The sequence below is a fragment of the Lontra canadensis genome, unplaced genomic scaffold (assembly GCF_010015895.1).
Source record: "Lontra canadensis isolate GAN:19392208 unplaced genomic scaffold, GSC_riverotter_1.0 scaffold24, whole genome shotgun sequence".
Lineage (NCBI taxonomy): Eukaryota > Metazoa > Chordata > Mammalia > Carnivora > Mustelidae > Lontra > Lontra canadensis.
This window is the reverse complement of record NW_022631018.1, coordinates 19251602-19273350: the sequence shown is the minus strand read 5'-3', so window position 1 is coordinate 19273350 and position 21749 is coordinate 19251602. Positions and strand designations below refer to the sequence as shown.

At 35.2% G+C, this 21749-nt stretch overlaps 1 protein-coding gene across 5 annotated transcripts in view; it reads left to right on the top strand.

Annotated features, from left to right (window-relative positions):
- Positions 1-21749, top strand: part of SUCO (SUN domain containing ossification factor) — a 94339-nt gene that overhangs the window by 61422 nt on the left and 11168 nt on the right. For 4 of the 5 annotated variants that reach the window (XM_032862974.1, XM_032862975.1, XM_032862973.1 and 1 more), the window contains 7 exons: positions 2188-2256; positions 3036-3126; positions 5671-6834; positions 9551-9638; positions 12550-12654; positions 14121-14275; positions 14748-14839. In XM_032862974.1, coding sequence (XP_032718865.1) covers positions 2188-2256; positions 3036-3126; positions 5671-6834; positions 9551-9638; positions 12550-12654; positions 14121-14275; positions 14748-14839 — 1764 coding nt within the window. Of the gene's footprint in view, positions 1-2187; positions 2257-3035; positions 3127-5670; positions 6835-9550; positions 9639-12549; positions 12655-14120; positions 14276-14747; positions 14840-15116; positions 15208-21749 lie in introns of all 5 variants that reach the window. The other variant, XR_004383298.1, reaches the window with a different exon arrangement.

The following is a 21749-nucleotide window of genomic DNA, read 5'->3' as shown; positions in this document are numbered from 1 at the left end:
GACTAGTGCCCTGCTCAAAGATAAAGGAGTTGACTACTCTGTAAGAAATTAAGGACAAATGTTGAGTTTGGTACTATATACCACATTATTACCTTAGCCTATTCAGAAGGTTTTTTTAGTGGCCACATTATGACAAGCTGTCGTGTGTTTGTATGCGAATTGGGAATGGTCAGAAGAGAATATTCACAAAGCTGCTCTCTCTCAAAAGACAGAATAAGACTACCTTTGGCAGTGCTCTGAACAGAAGCAAAATTGTTTTTTAGATGGACTGAGAATGTAGAAATTTGCCAAATTTTGCTTTTGTTACCAAGTAGCCCCCTGAAATTATGATAAGTAGTATTTTTAATGAAGGATGGTATAAATCTTCTTTATGTTTAGGTTAAAAAATAATACTCTAAAGCTGCTTTCTTTACACAGATCCACAGATATATTCTGTTCTTGAATTCTTTAACAGTAAATGCCCCAGAATTTAAATGCCAAAAATTTGTTATGTGATTAAGAGTGCTCTTTGAAGCACAAAGGACTTTAGAGTGTAGATTGGATTCCAGAATTTGGATTCTCTGAAGCAGTCCATTTGACAGAACGTTAGCTGTCAGGCTAAGTAGAAGATCAGATACTATTGCGGCATTGGTTGACATTAAGGTGAACTTTTGTGGAAATAAAAGAGTCTCCATTGCTCCTTTATCTTGGTTTGTGTGGAAATACGGTGCTTCCGTTCTTTTTTTTAATCTCATGCTTTAGAATCACCGCTGCTTTGTTTACTAGTTTGGCCAAAGGAAGGGCAAGGTTACCTAAAATCCTACCCATTTACTATGAAGCAAGTGTGAAGTTTTTGTGTGTTATACCAGTGATTGGAACAAAATATCATTCCTGTGCTTTGTAAAGATAGAAATTTATGACTCCCAGTTATCACTTTGAATGGTCTAAAATTTCTTACTATTTTCTCCTGCCATAAAACATGTGGATCAGCTCCAGGTGACAGTGCTTGGCTTCATCTCCGTTTTCCGGATAGGGTGTTCGCTTTTCCTCCCTTAGATCCTTTCCTACTTTTCACATCTATGATTTTCACTGGAAGTGTGATGAAAACCCTGTGGGTCTCTTAGGAAAGGAAAACAAGACGGATATAACTGATGAGACTTAGTATGTAGCTTTTGCCAGAGGTTAATATTTTAATAGGAGAAAAATCTGATAAAATAGATGAATTAACTTCTAGCAGAATGGTAGAGTTTAGACTGAGGATGGAAATTAATTAACTTCTAGCAGAATGGTAGAGTTTAGACTGAGGATGGAAATTAATTTCCCTTAAAATTATCTCATAGACGGAAGCAACCTATTCTCAGCACCAGCTTTTTATGGAGTTGGGCATTTTGTGACACTCATGTGTCTTTGGCTATTTATTCAGAAGTTAAAGTTTTTACTACTTTACTCATCATCCAAGTATGCGCTTTAGAAAGAGAGGCAGAATTCGCAGGTATGCCGATAGCTTTCCCTACAGCATTGAGAGTTTTAGGGCTTTGACTTAACCTGCCCATGCCCATACCCACCCAAATCACAAAAGATTTTGTGTCCTGTGTTATCCATTAGCATCATTAAAAATTATCAAAGAAATTTGATTCTTTGTGTATCAAGTTGGGATTTAACCATATTATCAATAAATAAAATATGTTCATAGTTGAAAATAAAATTTTCCTGCTCTCCTTTGGGTAGTAATCTTCCCATTTTATTTATATCTATAAAAGTCACCTGTTTAGGAAAAACTACTTCAAGCTTGTTTTTGTTTTAAACTGTAGGAACTTGTTAAAGAGAAACAAGCTTTTCTGTAAAATACTAATTTTGGTTGTCACATTTTTTTTCCCTGCTCCAATAGAGGCTTTATGTTGAACTTTATTTGAATTATTATGTAATATGCTGAAGATAGTGTCTTAGCAAAAGGTTTGGGGAGGTTAACCAAAAAAGTATAATTAAGTTTTAAATTCCTTCTGAATGTAAAAATTCAGTTTTATGTTTTATACTTTTTGGCTAAAATTTGTGTCCTATATTGGACTTACGTAGTAAGATGAACAAAAAGGTAATTAGTCCCAAAAAATGCAAAAAGACCATTATAAATGGTTTCTGGACTATCTGATATTAAGCTGTATAAGAATTTTTAGGTGTATTGGTATTTTTTCTGATTGAATTTTGTTTTAGATGCCATTCTAAATATGGTGAATATTGCCGCTAATATTCTGGGAGCAAAAACTGAAGACCTGACAGAAGGTACCTAATCATTTTATGGGACTTTTAAATATCTGATACTCCAAGGGTCATTCTAGTTAGGAAAATTAATTAATAAGCCAAGGAACTTAATTTTTCATTTAGAAATCTACAAGTGAATCAAAGAGACTTACCAATCTTCTGTCAAACAATCCTTGTTTATTTGAATTTCACAAGTTCTCTCTTATAATACAATCCTGACTATATAAAATTCATGAATTTCTTTTTTGACTCTTCCTGCTGTAGAAGTAATAATTTTATCCCTTACCTCTTTCCTGAAGCTTTCTTGTAGTACTTCATGCATGCTTTTATCAAATAACTACTCAATTTAAAAAGTGATTTTTTCTTTTCCTCTACAGAATGCCAGATAAGAGTATTGATAGCAAGGATAAGCCATCTTGCCTTTTTTGTTCTTAGAAAATACTTAGTTCTAAGTGTAAACTTAAAATGACCCATACATTTCTTCTCATCCTCTTTAGTAACTCCTTTAGGTGTCTAGAAGGCATGTTAATCATATAAGATTACACAAAATTTATAGTCATTTGACTTGCTTAAATTGTCTGAGAAGTTGAGAAAGAATATGCATTATTTGTAGTTCTGATTTTGTATGATCATTTCTTTCTAAAAGAACTTTGATGGAAGAAAATAAAGTCTGCAGTAGCAAACCTGTTTGACTTATTTTCCTCCCCCAGAAACTAAAGTTCTTTATTTGTTATAGTGAAATATCTTCATGGTATAGTTTTTTAAAATTAAACTCAACGTGGGTATCTTTCTTAAAATAGGAAATAAAAGTATATCTGAGAATGCCACTGCCACAGCTGCATCTAAAATGCCTGACTTAGCTCCTGTTTCAACTCCTGTTCCATCACCTGCGTAAGTTCTATTGCGATATTAGAGTTCTTTTAAAATGGAGAGCTAAGCGTACTAGTACACAGAAGGGTACTTGGATTTATGTGTGAAATGATTATCTGTAGAAAGCTCTGAGTCATGGGACAGGCATTCCACAGCCGCTTAAAATATCTCTAAGTTGCTTTTTGGGTACCAGGAATGCACTTCACTCCAGACCAAATGTTTGTTGTTTTGATATTATATATAATTTCTATTATTCACAACACTGAATCCTTTTCTTATTGCAAATAATTGGCTTAATTCTGTAGGTATAGGTTTGAGGACAAATTTTAAAAGCTTGCATTTATTAAATTCAAATTTAAAAGCATTGATTAAGTACCTGTGGTGTGCCTTGAAAGCTATAAAGGGTGCCTGAAATTCCTAGAGCAGTGATTCTTAAATTATTTGTTTGTCTCACAGCAAACTCTTAAGAGTGTTTACTTTCTTAAATTGAACTAGATAGAGGTCTTCTCCCGGATTGCAGTGGGGCACTTTGGACAAGAATGTCTGTCATGTAGTTAACATAAAATATCCCCATTTTTTTTAGTCTTTTCTACTAGAGAGGATTAAGGTTTTTGCTCTGTGAACTTCTTATCTATAACAGATAAGCTCATAGACTGGATAATTGGGTATGTTTATTATAAGTTTATGTGTGTTTCATTAGATGTGCCCTGTAAAATTTTGAAAGCTTTTCCTCTTAGAACTCTGCTTAACAGGATGGGATATTTGAACAGGAGATGTATAATGAAACGTGCAGTGGGTATGGTTTGAATTATAATTCCTAAATACCATTCTATTTAAAAAATGAGATTTTTTGTGGTTTGAAGGGCACAGTGACAAATTTGTATTCTGTGTTTATTCGGAAAGTGATTAAACATATTTATTGGGTGACTAGAGAGAAAATACAACAGTCTATGTCATTGATTCCTAGAAATCTATTTAGGTTAGGGACATTCTTGGTATTGTTTCTAATTATGTGGAGCGTGTCTGCTAGTCCCAGTTTTAGCACTAGGCTTCTTCAGTTAGCAGCACATATATATCTTATTTTTCAGAACTAAAGGAAACTGATTTCACTTCGTATATGTGTATGCATGCACACAGACACACACACATATATACACACTCCCCTCTATATGTACATATGAATATTTGTTGAAAGATACCACATCAGGCTAATGTAGGAGTTTTTACTTTTCTCTATTAGTTTGATTTTAATAGATTTTTTTAAATGTAATTGCTTACTTTTTAATTTAATGTTTCTTTATATTTGTTTTAAATCTTTTTGATGACTGTATGGCAGTCCTTTGAAGAAGATAAATGAAAATGAAAGAATCCGTGATAGGGTGTCACTGTTAAAGTTACTATGAAAAGACTTACTTCTTTTCCCACCTTTGAGTTTTTTAAAATATAGCTCTGATTAGGATATATATAGATGGTATGTAACTTAATTTGTACCAAATTAATTCATTTTAGTTTTTCTCCCTCCATTTCTTCAGACACTGCTCCTTTTTACTGTCATTATTTCTGTTGTAGATAGTAAGCAATAAAGATGTAAGAGATGTCATTAGAGACCATGTATATCATCTATTTAGAGAAGCATAGTCTAATTATGTTTTAGTTTTGTGCAGTTGTTATCAGCAAGGTGATCTAGCTTTTAGATACTATTTTATTGCTACCTTTGTTACTCTGATATTAGTTTTTATTCAAAGACATTTCCTGGAATTCTTAGTAATTTGTCAGAGTAGGAAAATTATATATGAAGATGTTTCTTTTTTTGGTATTCAAATGACTTTATTTTTTCAGTTTGTACCTTTTGTGCTATAAGGGCTGCACCTGGAAATTTATTTTTATCTTGGAATAAACTACAGACATTATAGTTTACAGCACTATTTCTACCAGCTCCATCCCCCATACTTTCCTACCTTCTATATGGACTCTAGATCCTAGAGATGGGATTAAGTTACAGATGGGGCAGTATTTATTACTAGTCAGCACTTTCATTAGAGTTCTTAAGTATTTGGCTTTAAATAATAGAAAATTAGCCCAGATGATCTTAAGATTACTTTGGGGAGGGAGAGATGCAGATAATTGTGTGTGTATGTGTAATGCTATGCTGGAATTCCTCCAGTCATCCACAGAAGAATTTTCTAGCTACCTTTTGAAAGTATGATATTCAAATACAAAATGCATTCATATATTAAGAATCCCAGATTCTAGTTCCTAGAATCCACGTATAAGCAATTCTGAAATAGGCATTTTAAAAAGCAAATTTGGTTTAGTAAATACGGTGATTTGGGTTTTCTGGCTTATCACTTAATGAATGGCCTTTCTGTTACCATTTCTGAAGAGTACTTATTTGTTATAAACAAAATGACTTGAAGGGGAATATTTCATCCAAAAAAAAATTTTAGTTTCTTCTGTATTTCTAGCCTTCCTTTTTTTGGATGTATGATACATTGATTTTTTAGCCTAATTTTAACTTTAGACTTCTAATTAAAGTGATATATAATTATGATTATGTATTTCTAGGTATGTGACCACTGAAGGACACATACAGGATACAGAGCTAACATCACCAGATACTCCAAAAGAGAGTCCAATCGTACAACTGGTTCAAGAGGAAGAAGAGGAGGCAAGTCCATCTACGGTGACCCTTCTGGGTAGTGGTGAACAGGAGGATGAATCATCACCCTGGTTTGAGTCAGAGACACAAATATTTTGCAGTGAACTGACCACAATTTGCTGTATTTCTAGTTTTTCAGAATACATATATGAATGGTGTTCAGTTAGAGTTGCTCTTTATCGGCAACGTAGCAGAACCACTGTGAGTAAAGAAAAAGATCATCTTGTGTTGCCTCAGCTGCCGTTACCACTTCCTGCAGAATCAGTGGATGTTTCAGTATTGCAACCCCCGAGTGGAGATTTGGACAGCAAGAGAAAGGAAAAAGAGGCTGAAACTATCGTTCTAGGTGACCTAAGTAGTATGCATCAAGGTGATTTGATTAATCACAGTGCAGATGCAATAGAACTTGAACCAAGCCATCCTCAAACTCTTTCTCAGTCTCTTCTCTTAGATGTTACTCCAGAAATCCATTCATTATCTAAAACAGAAGTATCTGAGCCTTTTAAATATGAGGCAGGACCTACACCATCTCAGGTGATCCCTCAGGAGACTTCTGTTGAGGGTGATAATGAGACAGAAAAAAAGTCTGAGAGTTTTAGTTCTATGGAGAAGCCATCTGTCATCTATGAAACAGATAAACTTAATGAAGTAATGGATAATATTGCAAAAGAAGATACAAGCTCCATGCACATTGTCACAAAGCTATCTGAAACAATAGTGCCACCTGTAAAGACAGCTACTATACCAGACGGCGAAGATGGGGAAGCCAGAATGCACACAGCTGACACACCAAAGCAAGTCTTGACTCCTGTTCCGGATTCTTCTTCATTACCTGAAGTAAAAGAAGAAGAACAGTCTCCGGAAGATGCCCTTTTAAGAGGGCTACAGAGGACAGCTACAGACTTCTATGCTGAATTGCAAAATTCGACAGATCTAGGATACACTAATGGAAATCTTGTACATGGGTCAAACCAAAAGGAGTCAGTATTTATGAGACTTAATAATCGTATAAAAGCCTTAGAAGTTAACATGTCTCTCAGTGGCCGCTATCTGGAGGAGCTTAGCCAAAGGTAAGCCTTATTATCAGTTAGCACAGTCTGCTTGGCAAGATGAGTAGCAAAGGATGATTTCTGAAAAGAGGAGTCGAGGATTAATTATCTTACGATATAGTAGTAGTCAGTACCGTTCAGCTGCGGAGAGTGTTACTTGAATGTCGATCAATGACTTAAAGAACTGATTTTCTTTTTTAGAAGTACTGAGTGATGTAATACCTTTATATATTAGGGTGACAACACGTTTTAATTATCTTCAGTCAGTTTCTCCTTTCTTCTATTGTAACTTTCGCCCCTTCTACTGTTTGGTTCCCATAGTACTCATGTGAAAATTATATAACATTTACCTATACTGTGTATGTAATATCTATAAAAACATTAGCTATTGAAGCTCTTAGTGGAACTAGACAAAATATCAAGAGTTTAAATCCGTGAAGACTAGAGTGGACTGAATTGGATGATTAGGCAACATCCGCAGTCTTAGAGAAGTCCGAGAATCCTAGTTCTAGTTGTGAGAATTCATGCTCTTGTGCTTATAAGTGCCCGCAGGCTTGTGCAATGATTAGGGACCCCAGGCACAGTTCTCCATTTTTTTTATACCTCTTTAGTCTTTTTTATCCCTTAAGTGTCCAGTGTCCTCAGGGCTTCTCCTCTAACATTTTGCAACCACCTAGGCACTAAAGTGTCTAGAATGTCTGAAACACCACCTTCCCCTTCTTCTTTTAAATGAAAATGCTACTAATGAGATGGCACTAAGGTCACCATTATATTATAATGGGTTTCCTCCTAACCCATACAGACAATTTAGTGGCAAATTGTGCGTGCATGTACGTGCGTGCCCACTTAAATACCTCCTACCTGGGGCACCTGGCCAGCTCAGCTTGTTAGGTGTCTGCCTTCAGCTTAAGTCATGATCTTAGGTCCTGGGATCTAGCCCCGCATCAGGCTCCCTGCTCAGTGGGAAGTCTGCTTCTCTCTCCCTCTCCCTCTTCCCTTCCCCTGCCCCACACATGTGCTGTGATTTCTCTCAAATAAATAAAATCTTAAAAAAAAAAAAGTACCTCCTACCTGTTTCTGTCTACCCTAACTGCCCCCACAAAGGAATCACAGAAATCACTAATTTTTTTTTATGTTTAACTGAGATATAATTGACATTAATTTCAGGTATGCAACATAATGGTTTAATATTTGTATATATTGTGAAATGATTACCACAGTAAGTCTAGTTAACATTCATTACTACAGAGTTACAAGATGTTTTCCTTGTGACAAGAACTTTCAAGATGTACTCTCCTAGCAACTCAAATACTGAGTATTATTAACTGTAGTTACCATGCTGTACATTACATCCCCTTTACTTACACATTTTATAACTGGAAATCTGTACCTTTGACCCCGTTTGCCCATTTCTCCCATCCCCTACCTCTGATAACCACCAATTTGTTCTCTGTATTTATGAGTTTGAGGGTATTATTCTCATTATTATTTGTATTTCCACGTGTAAATGAGATTGTATGATATTTGTCTCTTTCTGACTTATTTCAGTTAGCATAATGCTCTCAAGGTCCATCCATCCATTTTGTTGTTGGCAAATGGCAAGATTTCCTTTTTTGTGGTTGTATAATACTCCATCGTATACAGATACCGCATTTACTTTATCCATTTATCCTTTGATGAGCACTTAGGCTGCTTCCATGCTTGGCTGTTGTACATAATGCTTCAGTAAACATGGGGATACATATATCTCTTCAACTTAGTGTTTTTTCATTTTCTTCAGATAAATACTCAGAAGTCAAGTTACTGGATCATAAATTAGTTTTAATTTTTGAGGAACCTGTTTATGTTTTCCGGAGTGACTGCGTCAATTTGCATTTCTACCAACAAGGGTTCCCTTTCCTCTACATCCTTGCCGACATGTGCTACGTCTTCTCTTTTTTGGCAATAGCTGTTCTGACAGATGGGAGGTGATCTCATTATGGTTTTGATTTGCATTTCCATGATGATTAGTGATGTTGAGCACCTTTTCATGTACCTGTTGGCCATCCATATAACTTTGTGGAAGAGGTCTGTTTAGGTCCTCTGCCACTGGATTCTTTAATTTTTTATTACTGGGTGTTACACGTTCTTTATGTATTTTGGATATTAACTCAATCAGATATGGGATTTGCAAAGTTTTTCTCCCATTTGGCAAGTTGCGTTTTTATTTCTAATGGTCTCCTTTGCTATGCAGAAACTTTTTCGTTTGATATGTACTTGTTTATTTTTGCTTTTGTTGTCAAATCCAAAAAATCATCACCAAGGTCAGTGTCAAGATGCTTACCACCTGTTTCTCTTTACATTCAAGTGTTTAATCCATTTTGAGTTACTTTTTGTGTATGGTGTTAGATAGTTGTCCACTGTCATTCCTTTGCCTGTGGCTGTCCGGTTTTCCCAACACCATTTATTGAAGAGATTGTTCTTTCCCCATTTTATATTCTTGGCTCCTTTGTCATAAATTGATTGATCACATATGTGACTGATCTTACAGAGTAGTGAGATATGGAGAATTGATGTTAAGGTAGGAGATACCTAAGGGATCTCTTTATTTTACCTTTGTAAGTGTTCCAGGCCTCAGTAAGAGTCATTTTCAAAAAAGTATATTTATCTCACATACTGAAATCAGAAGTGTGTTTCCAGTAATAAGTTAATGAATAAGATATTAAAGCTATTTAATAAATCCTTTCTTGCTCCACAGGTACCGAAAACAAATGGAAGAAATGCAGAAGGCTTTTAATAAAACAATAGTAAAACTTCAGAATACTTCAAGAATAGCAGAGGAGCAGGTTGGTCATCTTCAACTCTTACTTACTTTTTATATAAATTTCTTTTGAATTTTATAGGCTCTTGCTGGTAAGAAGGATAAGTAGTGTTGGTTCATTCTTTCCCCTGATAGTTGATGATATAAGCCTATTATGTGATGTCATATTTGGGAAATTACCTAGCCATTAGCATCTGTTTTTCCTCCAGAGAAAATTTCTTGAGCATTATTCCTGTTACATTTCCAAGTCTGTGTGTGTATATGTGGTAGAAGTGCAGTGGCCTTTTTTTTAAGCAGCTTTGTTAAACTCAAATATTTTGTGGTTTTCTACATAGCTAATCTAATTGATTGCAGATAAGAACGGTTCTGTTTCTTCTTTTAATTCCTTATACCTTTTCATTTCTTCTTTTTTTCCTCTGTTATCTGTGATGCAGTATGATTGGTAATATCGGCCATTACTGTCTTGTTGATTTTAAGGAAGCAATTTCAGTATCACACAATTTCAGTATTGTAGTATCCAGATGTTTATTAAAAGTTTTTACAGTGTGTTACTATGATGAAGAAATTTTATACTTTTCTAAAAGTTTATCTGGGACTAGGGGATGATGGGATGAAGCGAGGAGGCCTGAGGTTTCAGAGTTAAGTGCATTTTACTACTAGTTAAAACTCTAAACTATAACACAATCCAATTGTGGTTCCATACAAATTTCCTCTTTAGTGTCTTTTTTTTTTTTAATTGAAGTTTGAGAGTTACTTAAAATGTATTCAAAATACAAGTCCTTTATTAGAGATGTACTTTGCAAATTTTTCTCCCAGTTTGTTACTCGTTTTATCATTCTCTTAAGTGTCTTTTGAAGAGCAGAAGTTTTTAATTTGTTAAAACCTATCTACCTGTTTTCTCTTTGCTCTATAAAATCTTCCCCTTACCCGGAGTCACAAAGAATTTTTCCTCAGTTTTCTTCTAAACGTTTTACGTATAAATATAAATCAATTCAACATATATGTGTGTGTGTGTGTGTGTGTGTGTGTGTGTATGGGTGCGTTTCAGGACTTCTTTTTTATTCTGTTCATCTTTTTTTATGCTGATACGAGACTGTTGCGGTTATTGTAACTTTATAGGAACTGTTGAAGTCACGTAGTGTGAATCTTCCAGCTTTGTTCATCTCTTTCAGAACTGTTCTGGCTAATACGGATTTTAGAATCAGCTTGTCAGTATCTACAAAAAACAACCTGTTTGCATCTTGATTAGATTTTGTTGAATTTATACATCAGTTTGGAGAATTGACATCTTAACAATATTATCTTCTGACCCATGAACACAGTAGTTATTTAGTACTCCATTAATTTTAATGGTTAAAATGATTTCCCCTCTATATTTTATGATGTCAAAGACTTACTTACTTTTAAAATAATTTATATATTATTAACAGTATTGGAAATAAATCTTGATTAGAAGTGTTAACTTACTAAATTTCATAGTTTTTTCTTTAAATGTTTGTAATTATCTGGAATTTATCAGTATTTGTCAAATGTGAGTCAGAAAAAACAGTTTTATGAGTCAGGTTCAGCATTTTAAACATATGAAGTAGGCTAGAAATTACCACAGTGTATTACAGTAAGGGAAGTAAGTGAAACTTTTTGTTATATTTTTATGAATCCATCTCTCCCAGCCCACCCACCCCTGGCCCCCTCTTCCCCCGGCACACACACAGAGTTGAGATTTAAAACTTAACTTATTTATTTTAAGGTTTTTATTTATTAACTGAGAGAAAGCACAAGCTAGGGGAGTGGCAGGCAGGAGAGGAAGAAGCAGGCTTCCCACTGAGTGGGGAGCCTGATGGGGGTCTTGATCCCAGGACTTTGGGATCATGACCTGAGCCAAAGGCAGGTGCTTAACAACTGAGCCACCCAGGCACCCCTAAAACTTACATAAATCTAAATTTGGAACTTAGGTCTAGAGTGATAAATGGTTATATAACTATTTCATACATGATCCTAAATAGAGTCTTAGATTTTCTTTACATTCTGCCTTCTTCTCATCCTCCCCAAATTCAGTAGTAAGTTGAAATTTTCAGTATAGTCTCCCTAATATGGGTTCCTGATGAGGAATATGATGCATAATTTCCTAAAGTATGCATGCAAATATTGCACATAAAAACATGTTTGTTCATTATAAAAGTTTTAAAAATCTAGAGCTAGAGAGATGGGTGTTTTTGATTAATTTATTTTCATTGATGATACTCTAGCATTGACTAGATGAACTGTTGTAGGGTTTTGACTATGTGACATCCTACGTTCCATCCTAGTGTGCAACAGAATAGAACTTGGAAATTTTTTGGTATGAGCCTGCTTCATATCCAAAAACATTTTTCAAAAAATTTTCAACATGTTTTTGTGCTGACTGCTTCGGCTTAAAAATACTTATTTGATAGGGGCGCCTGGGCGGCTCAGTGAGTTAAAGCCTCTGCCTTCGGCTCAGGTCATGATCCCAGGGTCTGGGGATCGAGCCCTGCATCAGGCTTTCTGCCTGACTCTCTGCCTGCTTGTGATCTCTCTCTCTGTCAAATAAATAATAAAATCTTTAAAAAAAAAAAATACGTATTTGACAAAGTGATTATTTTGCATACAGCTGGTTTACGTATATGGAGCTGATATTAACTTGAAAAGTAATTTGTTATTACACAGTAATCCAAATGGTAGCAATAAATAGCAAAATGGTTTTTTGGAGGGCTAAGGAGAGGGAGGGTTCAACATTTTTTGTTTTTTGTTTTTTTAATTTCTGGTCACACTTTATAGTATTGATTCATTAAAAACTTGTATTAATATATTTTCTTTTCTTGAGGAACTTAGTAATTTTATTGGAAGTTATACAGTGTATATAATGTACAGATAAAACTTTCATACACACAAAAATAATACTTCTTCCTTTATCATAGGATCAGCGGCAAACTGAAGCCATCCAGTTACTACAGGCACAGCTGACCAACATAACACAGCTTGTTTCAAACTTATCAACAACAGTGGCAGAATTAAAACGCGAGGTATTGTTATTGCTAGTTTTGTAAGACACACTGCATATATAGAGGTTGTTATAAAGGCAGGCTTGTTAAGAATGTGGTATCTAAGAACTTCAACCAAACAAAATGGTCAGTTTATAGAGCGCTTCTTCAGAATACCAGAATGTGGCATTTTGAAGTTTTGGAAATACACAAATTATGATAATTTTTGGAAAAGGCATTTGTAGTTTAGGTCTTAACCTAAAATATGGTTACAAAGCAGTTCTAACTTTTTTTGCCTTTTGCAAACCACTGATATATCATTTTCAGTTTATAAAGGTTTATTGAGTTGCTTAATAAAGCAAAAATTTTATCGACTTAGTATTTCTTGAGCATCCATTGTATGTGGGTGTGAGCGGTATAGTCCTTGGAGTGTACAGCAGTGAGTGTCCTTGGCACTGCGCAGAGCCTCTCTTCTGGGGGAGGGGGAATACTTAAGTAAATATATGTGAGGGACAGTGGAATGCAGAATGAAATGTGTGTGTATGGAGTGGTGTGGTAAGGGTTGCTCCTTTAGCTACGGTGGTTTTGGAAGGCATATCTGAGGCAGTGGCATTAGAACTTGAGTGCTCAACGTGGGGCCTCGGGTCAGAACAAACCTTTTACTAGCCACACTAGGGCAAAAGACCCACGATTGGAAACAATGTGATATGTTTAGTCGGCCTGGCTGGAGCAGAATGAGGGAAAGGAAGGTAAGAAGTACCTTCAGGGTATGGTGGGGCTCATGGAGGCCTTTGTACGCAGTTTAGAGTTTGAACTTTATTCTAATCATTGCAACTTATTGGAAAGAATTAAGAAGTGATGGGGGTCATCTTATTGAGGATACGTTGAGAAACTCGCTATTTGTTGACCCGGGTGAGGTGATACTGATTTGGACTAGGGTTTTAGAAGTGCAGAACATTGTGAAGTTGTTGAATTCAGGAAATATTTAAGAGAAGGACAGGCCTTGGTCAAAGATTGGATGTGTGGGATGGGGAACTAAGGATGACCCCATGTTTTTTGCTTAAATAACTGGGCGTTTAGACTAGGTAGGAGCAAGATTTTTTTTTTTCTCCCAAGTAGGAGATAGTACAGATGGAAAAACACAGCAAATGTAGCAAAATATTAACTATTGGTGAACATAGTTGAAAGGCATGAATATATTCATTGCTATTTTTAAAAGTTTTCCATAGGTTTGAAAATGTTTAAAGATTTGTGGGAGGCGGGGGGAGAAGACAAAGTAAGACATTACCTCAGTAGTACATTTTCTAAGAGCATGCCATGCATTTTTTGGTTTTGAAACACATTAAAAAATGTTTAAAATGATTTGTTCTTTGAATTTTATATCCCATGGTATTTTTCCTTAATAAAATTTTTAAATAATAATCTAATAACAAAATATTATAGTACAATATTTAATATTACTATAATATATAAAATATATAATAACTAAATCCTTTTTCTCCTCTCAGGTTTCAGATCGACAAAGCTATCTTGTCATATCTTTGGTTCTCTGTGTTGTCTTGGGACTAATGCTTTGTATGCAGCGTTGTCGAAACACCTCTCAATTTGATGGAGATTATATTTCGAAACTTCCTAAAAGTAATCAATATCCAAGCCCTAAAAGGTAATGTCACCATTTTATTTCACATTTTTTTACTATGTGTTTTTTATATTTTAGAGAAATTTTACTGAATAAGGGAATACTGAGATAATTTTTTTTCCCCATATGATATCTTAAAATTGCAGTGTTAAAACAACATTGGAATTAGCAAGATAGTCCTGTATCTGGAAGGTTCTATAGACTGGAATAAAGAAAACATTAATAAGAAGTGCATAAACCATTGAAATATTTTGGTTGTGAAGGATGCTTGAATGTGGAATTCAAAGGGAGAGGATAATAGGTATTTTAATATAGCACCTTTTAGAGAATGATCCTTAATTTTTTTTTACATGTAATAGCAGTAACTGAGTTTTACATTAGAGATTGGTATTCCGTGGCATGATCAGTTCTCAGTAGCTTCCATCAGGCCCCAGCTGCAGAGTAAATTGTATGTAGTTTACTCATTTGCCCAGTGTTGATTTTCTTCATGTTTTAGGTGTTTCTCGTCTTATGATGATATGAATTTGAAAAGGAGAACTTCATTCCCACTCATCAGATCCAAGTCTCTACAGTTAACTGGCAAAGAAGGTAGATTTATATATGTTTTTATATATGTTTATATATAAACGTGAATCTAGCTCACTTCTGCATAAGTATAATGTCAGTGCTCTGTTCAGAACCATCTGCAACAGAATAATGGGCATAAGTAACCTTTGTGTTTGTGCTGCGTCAAAGCCACCTTCTCACTTGCACACTTTCTATCTCTATTCCTAAAAGCCCCGAGGGTGGGGAAAGGAGGCTTAGTTTAATTAGCCACTGATAGCTTTGTTTGCACATGCTCCTGTTTAGAAGTATTTCTTTTTAGAAAGGGATGTTTGAGAAAGTTCAACAGATTTGGAAAACCTGAATGTGCTCCCATAGCATCCTGTGCTTATCTGCCTCCTCTTCTTGTACAGGTAGGACCCCTTTTGTCTCTAGTTGAGGACTGTGAGGCACTTTCCGGGGAAAAAAAAATTTAGTTTATCTCTTTTTTATAGGCCAGGGTCTATAAAAGCGTTCCATTGTCTAACACTCAATGAATACTTAAATTTAAATGAATGAATTTGTACTGAGTGGCTATTTTTCTATATCAGTTCTTTCATAATTAGCACTTCCTAAGAGACTTAGCTTTATAGCAGTATTAAAATAACCAAGTTAATTGTATATTTCAATTAGGATTGCTTTCTTAATAATTACTAGCTTCTTTCCTTAGGATTTAGTAACAGCAGCATGTTTCAATTGATTAAATCGTTTGAATAATCATTGCTGAGCATTGCTGATATACTATGATCACAAAGTTCACAGATAAAACCTTATTATATGTGTGTTTGCTTAACACTAGTAAATCTCTTCTTCCTGTTTTTTTCTTTCTTCTTTTGTTCTTTTGGATGATTTTCTTTTATAACTTACATTTTTAATTTAAGTGTTAGGTATTAAAAAAATGTAACTGTTATGTGTAAAGCTTGATGAATTTTCATAAACCAAATGAACACACCTGTGTGACCAACACACCCAGACTGAGAGAACATTATCCAGCATCCCAGCAACTTCTTGTGCTCTTTTAGTCACTGTCCATCCCATCCCAGGGTAGCCACCGTTTTGATCTCTGACTTTTGATGTAGTGATGTTGCATATCTTTTCATGTGCTTCGGGACATTTGTAAATCATCTTTGGAGAAATGTCCTTTTAAATTTAAATTTAAATTAATTTAAAAGATTTTTTCTTTAATTTTTTTGTTGTTAATTTCTCCAATGTCATGAAGTTTCCTCATGTTTTCTTGTAGGAATTTTACAGTTTTACATCTTATATTTAGGTCTTTAATCCATTTTAAGTTAACTTATGTATATTGTGGAAAATAGGGTTTAACTTCATTCTTTTACATGTCAGTATCCAGTTTTCCCAGGACTATTTGTTGAAGAAACTGTTTTTCCTCATTGGCTGGTCTTATTTGACTGTATGTTTGAGTTTATGTCTGGGTCCTTTATTATTTTGGTCTGTTTACCAGTCTTTATGCCAGTATTACACTGTTTGTTTTGTTTTATTTTGTTTAAAGATTTGTTTATTTGAGAGACAGAAAATGATGGGGATGGGGGACAGAAGGATAGAGAGAGAAAATCTTAAGCAGACTTTGTGCTCAGTGTAGAGCCGCATGCGGGGCTCGATCTTAGAACTCTAAGATAACGACCTGAGCTGAAACCAAGAGCTGGACACAAACCGACTGTGCCATCTAGGCACTCCGGTACCACACTGTTTTATTTTGTTCTGTTTTTAAGATTAATTTATTTAAGAGAGAGAGAGAGAGAGAGAGAGTGGCAGGGAGGGATAAAGGAATAGGGAAGGAGAGTCTTAAGCAGACTCCATGCTGAGCGTAGAGCCTGACACCAGGTTTGATCTCATGACACTGAGCGGAAACCCAAGAGTTCTGTGGTCTGTTTACCAGACGTAGGTAGTACTTGTGCTACCCAAATATCCCAGTACAGCACTGTTTTGATGACTGTAGCTTTGTGACATGTTCTGAAATCAGGAAGTATGAATCCTTATACTTTATTCTTTTTAAAAATAGTTTGGCCTATTTGAGGTCATTTGAGAAGTGATAAAAATTTTAGGATTTTTTTTTTTCTACTTCAGCAAAAAAATATTGTTGGAATTTTGATAGGGATTGTGCTGAATCTGTATTATCATTTGACAGTATGGACATCTTAACAATATTAAATGTTCCACTCATGAACGTGAGATGTTTTCTCATTTGTGTCGTCTTTTTTATTTTTATTTTTTTAAAGATTTTATTTATTTATTTGACAGAGGGAGACACAGCAAGAGAGGGAACACAAGCAGGGGGAGGGGGAAAGGGAGAGGGAGAAGCCCACTTCCCACTGAGCGGGGAGCCTGATGTGGGGCTCGATCCCAGGACCCTGGGATCGTGACCTGAATTGAAGGCAGTTGCTTAATGACTGAGCCACCCAGGTACCCCTGTGTCTTCTGTTTTAAATTTGTTTGTATATTCTTTAATTTTTTCTGTCAGTATTTTGTAGTTTTCCTTATACTTTCTTAGGCATATCCCTAAGTATTTTATTCTTTTTGATACTATTGTAAATGGAATTGTTTTCTTAATTTCCTTTTTGGATTGTTCAGTGTTAAAAGTATAGAAGTGCAGCCGGTTTTTTTGTGCTTTTGATTTTGTGTCCTGCAACTTTGCTGAATCCATCAGCAGTTTTTTAATGCAATTCTTAGGATTTTCTATGTATGAGATCATGTCATCTCTGAACAGAGATGATTTTACTTCCTTTTGTCCAGTGTGGGGTGGGTGGGGAGAGGGAGAGAGAATCCCAAGCAGCTCCACACCTAGCCCAGAGCCCAGCAACCCTGAGATCATGACCTGAGCCAAAATCAAGAGTACAAGGCTTAACTGACTGAGTCACCCAGGCAACCCCCCCTTTTGTCCGATTTGGATGCCTTTTATTTCCTTTCTTGCCTAATTGCTCTGGCTAGGACTTCCAGTACTAAGTTGAATAGAAGAGAGCTGGCATCCTTGTCTTGTTCCTGATCTTAGAGGAAAAGCTTTCAGTCTTTCATCATTATTATGTCAGCTATAGGCTTTTTCATAAATGGCCTTTAATATGTTGAGGTTTCCTTTTGTTCTTAATTTATTGAGTATTGTTACCATGAAAGGTGTTGAATCCTGTCCTCTGCTTTTTCTACATCAGTTGGGATGATCATGTACATGGCTTCTGTCCTTCATTCTTTTATTTATTTTTTATTTTTTTAAAGATTTCATTTATTTATTTGACAGAGAGAGATCACAAGTTAGGCAGAGAGGCAGGCGGAGTCGGGGGTGGGGGGGAAGCAGGCTTCCTGCGGAGCAGAGAGCCCCATTTGGGGCTCGATCTCAGGACCTTGAGATCATGACCTGAGCTGAAGGCAGAGGCTTAGCCCACTGAGCCACCCAGGCGCACCTGTCCTTCACTCTTTTAATGTGTATTACATTGATTGATGTTCATATGTTGAATCATTCTTGTTATGCAAGAAATAAATCTCCGTTTATGTATTATCCTTTTAATGTGCTATCCAATTTCCTTTGCTTATATTTCATTGAAGATTTTTGTATCAGTATTCATTAGGGATATTGGTCTGTAGTTTTTCTGTAGTGCCTTTGTCTGGCTTTGGTATATAGAATGAGTTTGGAATAGTTCCCCCTCTGGATTTTTGGAAGAGTTCCAAGAATTGGTGTTAGTTCTTCTTTAAATGTTTGGTAGAATTCTTTAATGGAACTATCTAGTTGGGGGCTTTTCTTTGTTGGAAGGTTTTGATTATTGATTCAGTCTCCTTACTTGTTATTGGTCTGTTGATATTTTCTCTTTCTTCATGATTTATTCTTGATGCGTGTTGCTAGGAATTTATCTATTTCTTCTAGGTTTCCAATTTTTTGGAGTACAGTTGTTCATAGTCTCTTACAATCATTTTTCTGTGGCTTGGTTGTAATGCTCCATGTCTTATTATTATATATCCTAGGATTTTGTACAAAGTTGATACGGATTAATACAAAATTGACAAATTACATAACCTCTTGCCTGCTTAAGTATTTAAGATAATAATGGGGCTTATATCCATGTTTTAACTTAACATTAATTCATTTTAAGTCTTATTCTCTTAGTATCCTTCTCTCTCTTCATCAGATTTATACTTTGATTTGCAGCTCTCACTTTTGTTGACAAAACAGGTGGACCAAAATTGTTTTGATTTTTTTGTAACACATTTTTACTGTGAAATACAAGGGAAACAAAAAACAAAAATGTGCATAAACTAGAATGTACACTTGCAAAGTAAGTATAAAGTGAATGCCTGTGTAGCTAATATTCAGATCAAGGAGTAGAACAAGATGGGCATTCTTGGTATTGCTTCTCCTAGAAATAGCTATCTTGAATTTTGAAATAATCATACGCTTGATTTTCTTAATAGTTTTACCATCAGTGTTCGGATTCCTCACAGTGTAATATAAGTTTTGCCTGATTTTGACCTTTTGATAAATTGAATCATACCACATGTAAAATAAACATTTTTGTCTTTAGCGTTCTGTTGGGAGATTCATATACACGATTGCATCCCATTTCCATATTGTATACTATTTCAGTAGCTAATTCACAGTGAATTTATCCATTCTACTATTGCTTAGCTTGGGGCTATTGCAGTTAATGCTGCTGTAAACATGCATTTGTATACTGGAACATAGTTGTATGAATTTCTCTAGGCAGACTACCTAGGTGTAATACTGCTGGATTATAGAGAATGCTGCTCTACCAGTCATCAGGGCAGGCTTTTCCAGACTGGCCGTAAAACAGTTTGTGCTTCCACCAGTGCTGTGGGCATTTCCATTATTCTGCATTCTTGCCAACAAACACTTAGGATTCTTAGGTTTTAAAGTGTTCATTAGCTTCAGTGAAGTTCATTAGCCTCAGTGAAGTTCATTAACCTCAGTGAAGTTGTGATTTGCATTTACCTGATTACTAATGAAGTTGAACATCTTTATTTATGCCTTTTAGTTATTTGACTTTCCTGGGCAATTTTAAGGTTTTGCCTGGTCTTCTTTTGGGTTGTTTATATCTTTTGTAGTGGTATATAATTATTTTTAAGATTTTGATTCTAGTCATTGATAAGTATGTTGCAGATATCTTATTTTGCTTAGAAAGTTGCGTTTTATATGGATTTTTTTTTTAAATAAGAGAAGCTTCTCTTAATGTTAGTGTAATCAAATGTATACATTTTCCCCCATTATGGTTCGCTTTTTATCTCCTGTTGAAACAGAATTTTTTGCCCTAAGTTTATGGATGATATTCTCTTATAATTTCTTTTAAATATTTACTTCAGTTTTTATTGTTAGGTCTTTAATCTACCTGGAATTTATTTATTTATTTATTTATTATGTTTGGTGTTAGGTAGGAATTCCAGTGTATAATTTTTTTTTATAAAGATTTTATTTATTTATTTGACAGAGAGAGATCACAAGTAGACAGAGAGGCAGGCAGAGAGAGAGAGAGAAGCAGGCTCCCCGCTGAGCAGAGAGCCCGATGCAGGACTCGATCCCAGGACCCTGAGATCACGACCCGAGCCGAAGGCAGCGGCTTAACCCACTGAGCCACCCAGGCACCCCTCCAGTGTATAATTTTATATGAATTTTCAAGTGTTTCAGATTTCTTGGCCATTGTTGGCTCTTTATCGTTCCATATAGATTTGGATCCTCTATTAAATGTTTCATCGCAAACAAAATTTGATGGAGATTACATAGATTGCATATCAATTTGGGAAGGATATAGCATATCCCTTTTTACTCCAAAAGGGTCAAACTTCTGGGATCTTCATTCCTAGAATATTTTTTGATGCTGTTGTAAATTGTATCATGGGCATGCATGTGTGTATTTGTGTGTTTACTGATGGTATGTAAAAATGCAATAGATTTTGGTGCTGTTGAGGTTAACTCTGTGCTTACTGATTGCTTTCTGGATCTGTCCATTTCTGATAGAGGGGCATCATAAGCGTCCAGCCATATAATGGATTCATGTGTTCCTTCCTTCTTGCAGTATTGTTAGTTTTTGCCTTACATATTTTGACACGCTGTTGTGAGGCACATACGCATTAAGGATTGTTATCCTTAATGTAAGATTGTAAGTCTTCTTGGAGTATTGACCTCTTATCATTATGAAATGGTCCTCTTTATCCCTGGTAACTTCATTGTTCTGAAATCTGCTCTGTCTGAAATTAATATACTGAATCCTGTTTTCTTTTGATTTGTGTTAGCATATCTTTCTTTATCCTGTACTTTTCGTCTGTATCTATATTTAAAGTGTGTTTCTTGTGAAAATAATCCCATTTACAGTGTACCAAAAATAATAAAATACCTGGGATAAACCTAACCAAGGAGGTGCAAGACCTGTATTCTAAAAACTATAAAACACTAATAAAAGAAATCAAAGGTGACACAAATGGAGAGATGGTCCCTGCTCATGGGTTGGAAGAACCAATATTGTTAAAAGTCCATACTACCCAAAGCAATCTATAGACTTAATGCAATCCTGATCAAAATACCAACATTTTCCACAAAACTGGAACAAATAAGACTAAAATTTGCATGGAACCAAAAGATCCCAAATAGCCAAAGTAATCTTGAAAAAGAACAAAGCTGAAGATATCACAATCCCAGATTTCAAGATATACTACGAAGCCATAGTAATCAAAACAATATGATACTAGCACAAAAATAGGTAAGTGGAACAGAGTAGAGAGCTAAGAAATAAACCCATGCCTGTATGATCAGTTAATATATGACAAAGGAGGCAGGAATATACAGTGGGAAAGACACAGTCTTTTCAACAGATGGTGCTGGGAAAACCAGAAAACTACTGGCAAAAGAATGAAACTGGACTGCTTTGTTACATCATATACAAAAAAAAAACCCTGAAAACGGATT